This window comes from Microcaecilia unicolor, chromosome 1 (genome assembly GCF_901765095.1).
Source record: "Microcaecilia unicolor chromosome 1, aMicUni1.1, whole genome shotgun sequence".
NCBI lineage: Eukaryota > Metazoa > Chordata > Amphibia > Gymnophiona > Siphonopidae > Microcaecilia > Microcaecilia unicolor.
The window spans coordinates 413,738,504-413,750,698 of NC_044031.1; the positions used below are offsets into that span (position 1 = coordinate 413,738,504).

Here is a 12,195-nt window from a genome sequence, read left to right on the forward strand (position 1 = left end):
TTAATAGATGGTAAAGCCCTGTGCTCTGGGGAATCTGTGAGTTCATTGACACGCTGATTTCAGATTCAAGGTCCATCTATTAAAAATAATCAGAATTGGTTTCATAAAGGAAGCTCTGCTTATTGAGTTTGCATGTTATAAAAGCGAAAAACTGAAATGCTTCCCAATGTGATGTTTGGTCACTATCAGATTGTCCATCTGATTCCTAGAGGCCTTAAACCATTTTGGGGGAAAGCCAAAATGGCTTAGAAAACCATCTTAATCCTATAGATAAATGAAGATCATCCAACAGTGGCTTTATGGCACATTCAAATGATACAGCAATGCACCATGGAATGTTATGGCATAACTGATATGGACTCCTAACATGGTGACAGATTTCTTCAGATTTGGGAGCCTTTCTGATTACTCTTGGGACAGTAGTATGTAGTAGAATCTTGAATTCTCCCTAACCCATCTGGAGTGCACCTTGTTGATATACTTCGTTATTTAATAACTGCTGTTTAAGGATGGGGGATGGGGTAGGGTGGATGGGGATGGATGGGTATGCTTATATGTTGTATTTTTGATTGATGGTATATTTCTATTGTTCTATGTCATGTTTATGGAAATTAATAAAAATGATTTAAACAGTGCCTATGAGATACTTGAAAAGACATGGAGCAAAGAATTGGGCTATTTTTATTTTATTTTTGTTACATTTGTACCCCATGCTTTCCCACTCATGGCAGGCTCAATGCGGCAGGCAATGGAGGGTTAACTGACTTGCCCAGAGTCACAAGGAGCTGCCTGTGCCGGGAATCGAACTCAGTTCCCCAGGACCAAAGTCCACCACCCTAACCACTAGGCCACTCCCTATGAGCTGAAAGGAATAAATTTTGCAAAATTGATAAAAGACAAGTGGGAGGGTGGAGCTGCAGGAGAGTCAATACAGGGTAATTCACAGGGGGTACATATCACAATCACAAGCAGTAAGGGCAGGATGGATATCTGATGCTCAATGTCCTAAGTGTCATAGAGATAATAACACTATTTTGCATGCATTTTGGCGATGTGATCGAAAAAAACACTTTTGGAAAATGTTACAGAAATATCTTGAACAACTATTGGGACATAGACTGCTTCCCTCCTGGAGGGGAGTGCTTTGGTGCAATGAGCCTTGATTTACGGCTGCCTGGGGAGGATTTGGCACTATTGTTAATATACCCCACATTTCCAAATTACCTAATCTGTTTATTGCAGGGTACACCAGTACTACTGACAATCATGGGCCCTGAATTCTGCCATAGGGAGTTACCATTTTATGATGATTGTCTGTCCCTGCAGGAGCAGTGAACACTGGCTCCAAAACATCCCCAGACAACATTGGGGGGGGGGGGGGGGGGGGGGGTACAGAAAACATAGCAGAGGAATTGATTAGCAATAACTTTACTGCCCTATTTAATTGGCTCAGCTTTTCTTCATATTGTCAGTATTGAGATTTAGAATGATATTTGTGCATTAATTGTGCACATGGGAGGGTACATTTATACAGATTTTTTAATGTGTGAAATGTTGCATGCGGAAAAAGCATTTTTAGAAAATTACACAGCAGTTTGTGCATGTAAGTATGTGCAGCAGTAAGATGGTGCCTATTTGTGTATTGCATGTAGGTATTCCTGGGGATGTAGTTTGGGCAGATTAGGTACAGAACGTGAAGTACGCGTGTAAACATTTTCAGGAACTTTGGTGCAGATGTAAATATATGGTATAAGTATATGCATTGGCATTTTTGCGCTACTAAAGTTGGGTCTGCTTATTTTTTTTAAGGCACCAATGTTGCCTTCATAAACTAATATTGTTATATCTCTTTTACTTGGATTTCAGTGGTGTTAAATGTGTATATTTTTGATCCTGTTTCATGGTAGTCTTATTATTAGTGTCAGTTTGCTGTTTTCAGTTTTTCCTCTTTCATTGTATTTATGTTTATACTTGTACATTGTACTATTGGTATGTTGTTAACAAAATTGTAAGTTTGATGTTAAACTGTACCTACTGTACACTGGCTTGGGTGAATCTCTTCATAAAGGCGGTTAATAAATGCCAATAAAATAAACATATTAAATGATCCCCTTTTAGGACTTATTACACAGGTGTTGTGTTGTAAAATTAGGCCCATAGTACAGGTTAGTGTTCTAATTTAAACTGCAGTTAAGAAAATGGTGCGTATTTATACATGTGTATGCATTTTTTTTAATGTAAGGTTTGAAGATGAAGAATGCCTGTATTTTAAATTTATTTATTTATTTATTTATTATTTTTTAAATTAGCATGCAGTAGATATCAACTATAGGACCAAGTATACATCCACTCTTCTGTGTTTATGATCTGTGTATCTGGACTCTGGCAGAAGGGGGGGCCAGCCAGAGGGAGGGGCACATTTTAGCCCCCCCCCCCCCCCGCCATTGCCAGACCCCACCGCCACCAACGACTCTCTCCACCCCCGCTGCCAACCCTCCCCTGCTGCCGTTGCTTACCTTTGCTGGCTGGGGACCCCAACCCCCGTCAGCCGAGGTCCGCTTCCACCTGCCAGTGCCGCTGCCTTTAAAAATATTTCTTCAGCTGGCGGGGGACCCCAACCCCCGCCAGCCGACCCGAGGTCTGTAAAGTTCTTCGTCCTCCGTGGCCGGCCCGTGCTGTATAGCTGATGAATCCAGTTCGGAGTCTGCGTGCTGCGACGTCAGACTCCGAACTGGATTCAACAGCTATACAGCACGGGCCGGCCACGGAGGACGAAGAACTTTACAGACCTCGGGTCGGCTGGCGGGGGTTGGGGTCCCCCGCCAGCTGAAGAAATATTTTTAAAGGCAGTGGCACTGGCAGGTGGAAGCGGACCTCAGCTGGCAGGGGTTGGGGTCCCCGTCAGCAAAAGTAAGCAACGGCAGCTGGGGAGGGTTGACGGCGGTAGGGGGTCCAGGGCGAAATCTGCGGGGGCCCAGGCCCCTGTGGCCCCACGCAGATACGCCCCTGTTCCCAACGGGCTGTAGATTGTCAAGACAAGTTGAACTAGTCTTGGTTTTACCCCATTGCCTGTACCTGTACACAGTGCATTCATAGTTCTGGTGTCTCTGTTAATTTTCTTAAGGAAAGGAAGATTACAATTCCATATAGGTAGTGGAATAACATCAATTCTGGATCAACTTGTCCTTTAAATCTGGTGTAAGTTGGCACAGTTAGTTCCGAGTGTCCATCAGTGACATAAACCATATGATGATGGCCTCATACCAGTGGCTTTCAAACCAGTCTTCAAAGCTTATCCAGCCAGTCACGTTTTCAAGATATCCACAATAAATATAGATGAAATAGATTTGTATGTACTGCTTTCTTGGTATGGAAATCTATTCCATTAATATTGATTGTGGATATCCTGAAAACTCGACTGGATGTGCCCCAAGGGACTGGATTGAAACCATTGCTGTATAGGGAGTAGGGACAGAATGGTTATTCCATCTCAATCAGGACTAAAGCAGTGATTTCTAAGACAGTGTTTCATTGCATGTGCTTTCACATGGCCAAGTAATACTCCTTTTATTTTTCTAACTTATAGGTAAGGAACAATTTTAGACATTACTTCCTTTCCTCAAGGACCCGCAAACTTCTGTATGACATCCTCACATGGGTTACCACACAGCTTGCTATCTGCTATACAGTTGCTCCTTTTTCCTTGCTTGCTGTGGAGCCAACAATCAAGTTTTATAGGTAAATTCTAAGATTTAAATTATTGTGTTGCTTTATTTTAGCTTGATGAATTTGTTTATAAATAGCTTAGAGGGTCCTTTTACACTAAGGTGCACTTACAAATTAGCGTTTGTGAAGTTCCATGCAGCCCATAGGTATACAGCGAGCGGTGCAACATTTAGCACCTTAGTAAAAGGACTCCTTAATGTTGTAATCCATTTTGAATATCAAGATAGGGCAGATCAGAATATAAGTGCTATAGTAACATTTTTAAAAATAAGCTTTTCTGATTAAACTTTGCTATAAAACAGGTGGGCTGTCATGCACCACTAACAACATTTGTTTTTACTTTGCATTTCTCAGCATATTCTGTTGCAGAGCAGCATGCTACAAGTTGCAGCTTTCCCATGACCTGCATTCAGTGCTCTTTTCTTGGCATAGAAGTGTCATTGCAAGAGCAAAGTAGTTTGTCCAACTTTATGTTCAAGACTGTGGGTGCTATTTTAGCAGCATGTCAGGAGCTGGAGCCAGTAAACCAACCTGGGTCTCCAGCCTGGCAGACAAACAAACAGACAACCCTAGAAACTTGATATCAGGTTTGAGCAAGAAAATGAACTTGTCCTTTTCTGTTCACCTTCTCAAGCATGTCCCTTACTTCCTGGCTGAGACACACATTACTCTAATCTCTGGCATTCTCAGGGTATTTTTTCACCAGGCTCTCTCTTTAAATTAAGCACAGGCATAGTATCTCATAGTAAAAAAAAAAAAAAGGGGGGGGGAGCACACACTTTAGTTACCGTGCGGATCTTCTGTTTACCGTAAGAGCAACAGGTGACTGAGCCTCAGCCCTTTCACTGTGTGCTATGAGTGCCACTTTAGCCGCATTCCCAGCCCCTCCACTTCAGTCCTGTCTTATCTGCTGCCATGAGACAGAGAGACTATTTACCTAATATTATGTCGCCTCAGTAGAGAACCAGCCGTAAGGTGCTGCAAGATAAAAGGAACGGAGTTCACAGTGGAGGAGAAGGGTACAGATAAGAGATATTTACCCGATGAATGGAGTGTCCGGGGAGAAGTGTAGGGAGATACGAGTGGAGAGGTACAGAGGAGCTACAGAGTGAATGCACTTGTATGTCAATAAGAGGAGTTTGACTTGTATGTGGAAACAGAATAGAGAGCCATGAAGTGACTTGAGGAGAGGGCTAATATAGGCATAGTGACACTGGGAGAATATAAGTCACATACCCCTGTGATCAGTGCTAATAACATGCATAAATCTGCATGTTGTTAGCATTGATCATTGATGAGTTAGTTCCCCATGCTGTTCTGGCAGTATTTTTCCCCGCACTATTCGGAACAGTGCAGGGATCATTGGCTCTTTAAAGCCATGCAGCTAATCAAGAGTGGCTTGTACATATGAACGTAAGAGTAGCTATACTGGGTCAGACCAGTGGTCCATCTAGCCCAGTATCCTGTTTTCCAAACAGTGGCCAAACCAGGTCACAAGTACCTGGCAGACACCCAAATTGTGACAACACTCCACACTGCAAATCCCAGGGCAAGCAGTTGCTTCCCATGTCTGCCTCAATAGCAGACTATGGACTTTTCCTCCAGGAATTTGTCCAAACCTTTTTCGGATTATTCCCAATGTACATCTCCCTGCATTTGTCCACATTAAATTTCATCTGCCATTTGGATGCCTGGTCTTCCTGCAATATTTCACAGTCCGCACGTGTTTTAACAATCTTGAATAGTTTTGTATCATCTGCAAGTTTCATTACTTCACTTGTCATTCCGATTTCCATATCATTTATAAATATGTTAAATAGTACCAGTCCCAGTACAGATCCCTGTGGCACTCCACTGTTCACCCTCCTCCATTGAGAGAAATGACCATTTAACCCTACCCTCTGTTTTCTGTTCAATAACCAATTTCTAATCTACACCAGAACCTTGCCTCCTATCCCATGACTCTAATTTTCTCAGGAGTCTCTCATGAGGAACTTTATCAAAAGCTTTCAAAATCTAGATATACTACATGAACCGGCTCACCTTTATCCGTATATTTATTCACGCCTTCAAAGAAATGAGGCAAGACTTCCCTCGGCTGAACCCATGCTGACTCTGTCCCGTTAAACCATGTTTGTCTATGTGTTCTGTAATTTTATTCTTTATAATAGTTTCTACTGTTTTGCCCTGCACCGATGTCAGGCTTACCAGTCTATAATTTCCTGCATCACCCCTAGAACGCTTTTTAAAAATCGGCGTCACATGTAGTACCCTCCAATCTTCGGGTACTACAGACAGTTTTACAGTTTTAACGTCAGGTTACATATAACTAACGGCAGATCAGCAGTTTCATTCTTGAGATCTTTGAGTACCCTTGGATGTATGCCATCCGGTCCAGGTGATTTACTACTCTTTAATTTGTCTGTTTGGCTCATTAAATCTTCCAGGTTCACCGATATTTCTTTGAGTTCTTCATCATCACCCTTGAAAAAGAATTTCGGTACAGGAAGATCTCTTGCATCTTTTTTTCCGTAAAGACAGAAGCAAAGAATTCATTCAGTTTCTCCGCTATGGCCGTGTCCTCCCTGAGCGCCCCTTTTGCTCCTTCATGATCTAACAGTCCCACAGATTGCCATGCAGGCTTTCTGCTTCTGATGTACCTGAAAAAGTTGTTACTGTGAGTTTTAACCTCTGTGGCAAGTTTCTCTTCATATTCTCTTTTAGCCTTCTTTATTAATGCTTTGCATCTGACTTGCCAGTGCTTATGTTGCTTCTTATTTGCTTCATTTGGATCCTTTTTCCATTCCTTGAAGGACAATCTTTTGGCTGTAATGGCCTATTTTACCTTTTAACCATGCTGGCTCACGTTTTCTCTTCTTTCTACCTTTGCAAATACGTAGAATGCATCTGGACTGGGCTTCCAAGATGGTATTTTTGAATAACATCCACGTCTGATTTAGTGTGCTAACCTTTGCAGCTGATCCTTTTAGTTTCTTTTTAACCATTTTCCTCATTTTATTATAGTCGCCCTTTTGAAAATTAAATGCAGATACAGTAGATTTCTTTTGCGGGTTCATCCCAGATAGTAGCTCAATCTTGATCATGTTATGATCACTGTTTCCCAGGGGACCCAATACTGCCACCTCTCGCACTATGTCCTGCACGCCACCAAGGACCAGATCCAAAATGACTCTCCCTCTCGTCGGTTCCTGGACCAGCTGCTCCAAGAAGCAGTCATTTATTACATCTAGAAATTTTATCTCGCTGGCACTCCCTGATGTAACATTTATCCAGTCAATATTGGGGAATTGAAATCACCCATTATTATAGTATTGCCCAATTTGCCAGCTTTCCTAATCTCTGTAAACATTTCTTCATCCGTACGTTCTTTCTTCCCTGGCGGACAGTAATACAGCTCTACAAGAATACTCCTTCCCTTCACACATGGAATTTCAATCCATAGTGATTCCACACTGCTATCTGTGTCATGTGAAGTGTTTTATTTTATTTTACTCAATTCCCTCTTTAACATATAGCGCAATCCCCCCTCCAGTTTGATCCTCTCTATCATTGTGATATAATTTGTACCCTGTTAACACAGTGTCCCATTGGTTATCCTCTTTCCACCAAGTCTCTGAGATGCCTATTATATCTACCTCATCATTTAGTGCTATATATTCAAATTCTCCCATCTTATTTTTTTAGGTTTCTAGTATTTGTATACAGGCACTTCAAATTGTGTTTTTTCCTTTGATCTACATGCAGCTTAGAAGTTGAAGGGGATAATATGCATCCTTTATCCTGCTTTCTGATTAAGCACACTTGGCTTACTTTCATCATTGTTGAAACCTTTCTACTGGGATTCCCTAAATGTCCTGTTTCAATAGTATTCTTCAAGGATACTCCACACCGAATCATGCACTCCTGGTTAACTGTCGGCTTCCCCCCCCCCCCCCCATTCTAGTGTAAAAGCTGCTCTATCTCCTTTTTAAAAGTTGGCAGCAGCCTGGTTCCACCTTGGTTAAGGTGGAGCCCATCATTTCGGAACAGTCTCCCCCTTTCCCAGAATGTTGCCCTGTTCCTAACAAATCTAAATTCCTCATCCCTGCACCATTGTCCCAACCACGCATTGAGACTGGAGCTCTGCCTTTGGGACCCTTTGGGTCCTTCGCATGGAACAGGGAGCATCTCTGAAAATGTGACCCTGGAAGATCTGGACTTCAGCTTTCTACCTAAGAGCCTGAATTTGGCTTCCAGAACCTCCCTCCCACATTTTCCTATGTCATTGGTACCCACATGTACCAAGACAGCCGGCTTCTCCCCATCACTATCTAAGATCCTGTCTAGGTGATGCATGAGGTCTGCCACCTTCGCACCAGGCAGGCAAGTGACCAGGTGATTCTCACATCTACCAGCCACCCAGCTATCTATATGCCTAATGATCAAATCACCAACTACAACAGCTGTCCTAACCCTTTCCTCCTGGGCAGAAGTTCTTGAGACATATCCTCGGTGCTGTACTTTAAGGAAAATATCTTATTTGTCATATCCATACCATGTACTGTAAATCTGTATGGCTTACAAAGCATTGTATAAGTACTTTTTTTAATGTATGTACAGCAACTTGGAGAATAAGTGAGATTTTCCCCAATATAAAGAGTAAGGGTAACTTGTTTTCTTGTTTTAGATTGAGGGAAAAGTTTATGAAGCACCTCTGAATGTGAAAATTGTGTTAATAAATCCAGAGTGAAGTATTGCTTTGTAAAAACAGTGCCTGTTTCTACAGATTTGTATTGAGGGTACCAGACACTGTGCTTAATTTGTGCTGCAGCTGGACCCGTTGAGTTTTAATTTTAGCTGTGCAAAGCCTCGTATTCCCTCCTGAGCACCACCTTCCAAGTGGCCCCAACTTCTGTCATCCTCTTGAGCCAGCCTATCATAGAGAGACACGTGTGAACAGCACCGTAAAGGATTACTTTGGCTATATTGAACTGCATTTCTTGTTTATTTGATGACTAGCCGTTGAGCCCGTAAAAACGGGCTGGTATTGGAGTTTTCCTTCCCCCCCCCCCCCCCCCCCCGCGAGGTCGCCACCACTCCCCCCTCGGAGTCACCGCCGCCGCTGCCACCCCTCCACCCGGCCCGGGCCCTCTCTTCACTTCTGAACTTACACATCCATTTGCCGAACACAGCAAGGCACATCAGCTGAGCTGCCGTGGGCCCTTCCTTCTCTGCCTGTGGCCCCACCCTCCTGTGACGTAACGTCAGCAAGGGCGGGACACAGGCAGAGAAGGAAGGGGCAGCTCAGCTGATGTGCGTTGCTGCGTTCGGCGAATGGATGTGTAAGTTCAGAAGGGAAGAAAGGGCCCGGGCCGGGTGGAGGAGTGGCGGCGGCGGCGACTCCGAGTGGGGGGGGAGGGGTAGCAACCTCGGCGGCGCAGTTTCCCTCTCTGTCCCGCCCCTCCCGTCATCACGTATTGACGTGGGGGCGGGACAGACAGGGAAGTCTCTACTGCGCATTTGCGAGTGAGTACGGTCACTCGCCGTTTATATGTTTGATAGTCTACCATATTTAAAACAGCATAATGACATGAAAAAAGATTGTTTTATTAAAGAAATGTAAAAATTGCAGTTTATTGTAGGTGAAACTGTTTTTGTTTTTGCTTTCCAGGTCGATGTACTTTTATCTTCACATCATATGCATTTTTGTATTGTTACTTCTACCAATTAAACCTCAGCGTTGTATTCCAAAGCATGCTCAAAATGCGACTACAAAGAACTGCTTTAATAACGAGAAGATAAAGTGATACCTTAAGAAGACAGTACTAAAAAAATGGACACTTACCAAAAGAGAGACAGCAGCACTTGAATCACGAAATTGAAAAACCAAATACATTTGACAGATTGATTGCACTGTGATGATTGATTCAAGGCAAAACAAGAGAAAAAACTGCTTAGCAGCCACGGGTGGTTGGGTGTTTTCAGTTTTATAAGTACAGCAAGTATTTTATATGAAGTATTTTAAGTGTACTTAAATGGTTCTTGCCATTAGTCTTTTTGATGATCTACAATGGCTTTTTTGGGTGGTAGAGATAGGATTATGGTATGTTGTGGCAGCTGAATCAAATGGTATATAAGCCTGATCTCTTGCTGAAGTTATTGAAACCTTTTCTTTGTGGTCTCAACTGGCAGTGGGTTCTGAAATGAAGTGACAATGTTTTGCAAGGAAACAGCTTTGGCATTTTTTGGCACAGGAACATGATAAAAGAACTTTCAAGGAATCCATAGAACTTCTTTACTCTTCTGGAATCTCAGAAGCATCATAGTATTGGAAGTTGTTGGCTTCACTCGGAAGCAAAGAGAAAGCTGTTGATTGATTATATGATACCCTGCTGGTCAGGGCAAACTTGCGGTTACACGATACCATTAGGTTTTGGAGAACCACATTTTTAGAGTTGGGAATGGTATCACATGTAATTTTACTTTGGTTACTATGAGGTAAAATTTTACCTTGCTTTTTGTAAGTGAGATTTTGTTATAAAGGAGGTTTTGTATAACAGAGGGGCTCATTTTCAAAGCACTTCGACTTATAAAGTTTCATAGGTTACTGTCCAGCTTATAATCGAAAAAGAAAAACGCCTATATTTCGACCCAAATCGGGAGATGGGCGTTTTTCTCGCAAAGGCGCCCAAATCAGTATAATCGAAAGCCGATTTTGGGCGTTTCCAACTGCACTCCGTCGCGGAAACGAATAAAGTTGATGGGGGCATGGTGGAGGTGGGACTGGGGCGTGGTTATCAGCTGAGGAGAGATGGGCGTCTTTAGCCGGAAAAAAAAAAGGCGTTTTGACCGCGATTTTGGGTCACTTTTTTTGGACCCTTTTTTCTCACGAACAAGTCCCAAAAAAGTGCCCCAACTGCCCAGATGACCACTGGAGGGAATCGGGGATGACCTCCCCGGACTCCCCCAGTGGTCACTAACCCCCTCCCACCAAAACAAACCCCACTTTAAAAACTTTTTTTCCAGCCTGTATGCCAGCCTCAAATGCCGTACCCACCTCCATGACAGCAGAATGTGTTCGATCCTGTCACAGCCTTTCCCTGGGTCAGATGTGGCTCTCGGGTGCAGTACTACTACTACTTAGCATTTCTATAGCGCTACTAGGGTTACGCAGCGCTGTACAAGTTAAAAACATGGGGAAGGACAGTCCCTGCTCAAGAGAGCTGCAGTACAGGGTCACATCAGCATTGCATTGTGGTGGGTGTAGGGTATTGGGCTCTGTGATTTCATTAGCTTGTGTTACAGTCTCACGATGTTGGTAATTGGTAGGCTCTTCTCCCATGGTGCTTTTCCCCCTGCCTACTGGGTCAGAGTGTGCCCTGTTGTGTTTCCTGTTGTAGTCCATGCGGTAGTGGCCATTTTTGTAAGCCAGTTTTAGTTCCCTTTCCTGTGTTAGCCACGTTACAGAACTTAGTTCTTACCTTGAATGTGGCTGAAAGAGGGCATTGTACAGCATTCTGCCAGCTCTGACCTACTGCTAATCTCAGTACCAGGGAGACTCGTAGCCAGTGGGGCACAACCTCTGATCTGCAGTTAACTGTGAGTAAAGGTGGTTATTCCAATAAAGGACGTTTTCGGAGAGATTAGTCTTCAGGTGTCAACTGGTGTGCCAATGTTATACAGCAGCAACAAGTCCTAGAGGCCTGCGTGTATGCAGGTCCCTGGAGCACTTTTAGTGGGTACCACAGTGCACTTCAGCCAGGTGGCCCCAGGCCCAACCCCCCCCCCCCCCCCACCTGTAACACTTGTGCTGGTAAATGGGAGGCCTCCAAAACCCACTGTACCCACATGTAGGTGCCCCCTTCACCCCTAAGAGCTATGGTAGTGTACATTTGTGGGTAGTGGGTTTTGGGGGAGGGGGGTTGGGAGCTCAGCACCCGTGGTAAGGGAGCTATGCATGTGGGAGCTTTTTGTGGAGTCCACCGCACTGACCTAGGGTGCCCAGTTGGTGTCCTGGCATATTAGGGGGGCCAGTGTACTACGAATCCTGGCCCCTCCCACGACCAAATGGCTCGGATTAGGACTTTTTTGAGCTGGGCGTTTTTAGTTTCCATTATCGCTAAAAAAAACAAACGCCCAGCTCAAAAACATCCATTTTTTCGAAAATACGGTTTGGCCTGCCCCTTCACGGACCCGTTCTTGGAGATAAACACCCATGGAGATAGACGTTTGCGTTCGATTATGCCCCTCCATGTGACTGTAAGTAAGTGCTTTGAAAATACACCTCATAATCTCTTTAATGTCAACATATGAAAAACAAACTAACAAATGGGGAAAAATGTGAAGCGCATGGCTCATGAAATTCTTTCCAGTCTTTGTGTTTATCTTTCCAACTTGAAGGGGAGAGTGGTAAATGATGTTGAATGGGAGTGATACCCAAATAGTTTATTCATTGTTTTAGAAAGAATA

The 12,195-nt window shown here is 43.5% G+C and overlaps 1 protein-coding gene across 3 annotated transcripts in view; it reads left to right on the forward strand.

The window, feature by feature from the left end:
- MBOAT1 (membrane bound O-acyltransferase domain containing 1) overlaps positions 1–10,359 on the forward strand; it is a 216,051-nt gene extending 205,692 nt beyond the window's left edge. For all 3 annotated transcript variants that reach the window (XM_030211557.1, XM_030211566.1, XM_030211574.1), the window contains 2 exons: positions 3,587–3,738; positions 9,398–10,359. In XM_030211557.1, the coding sequence (XP_030067417.1) occupies positions 3,587–3,738; positions 9,398–9,533 (288 nt within the window). In that variant the 3' untranslated portion in view covers positions 9,534–10,359. The remainder of the gene's footprint in view (positions 1–3,586; positions 3,739–9,397) is intronic.
- The last annotated feature ends 1,836 nt before the right edge of the window (positions 10,360–12,195 follow it).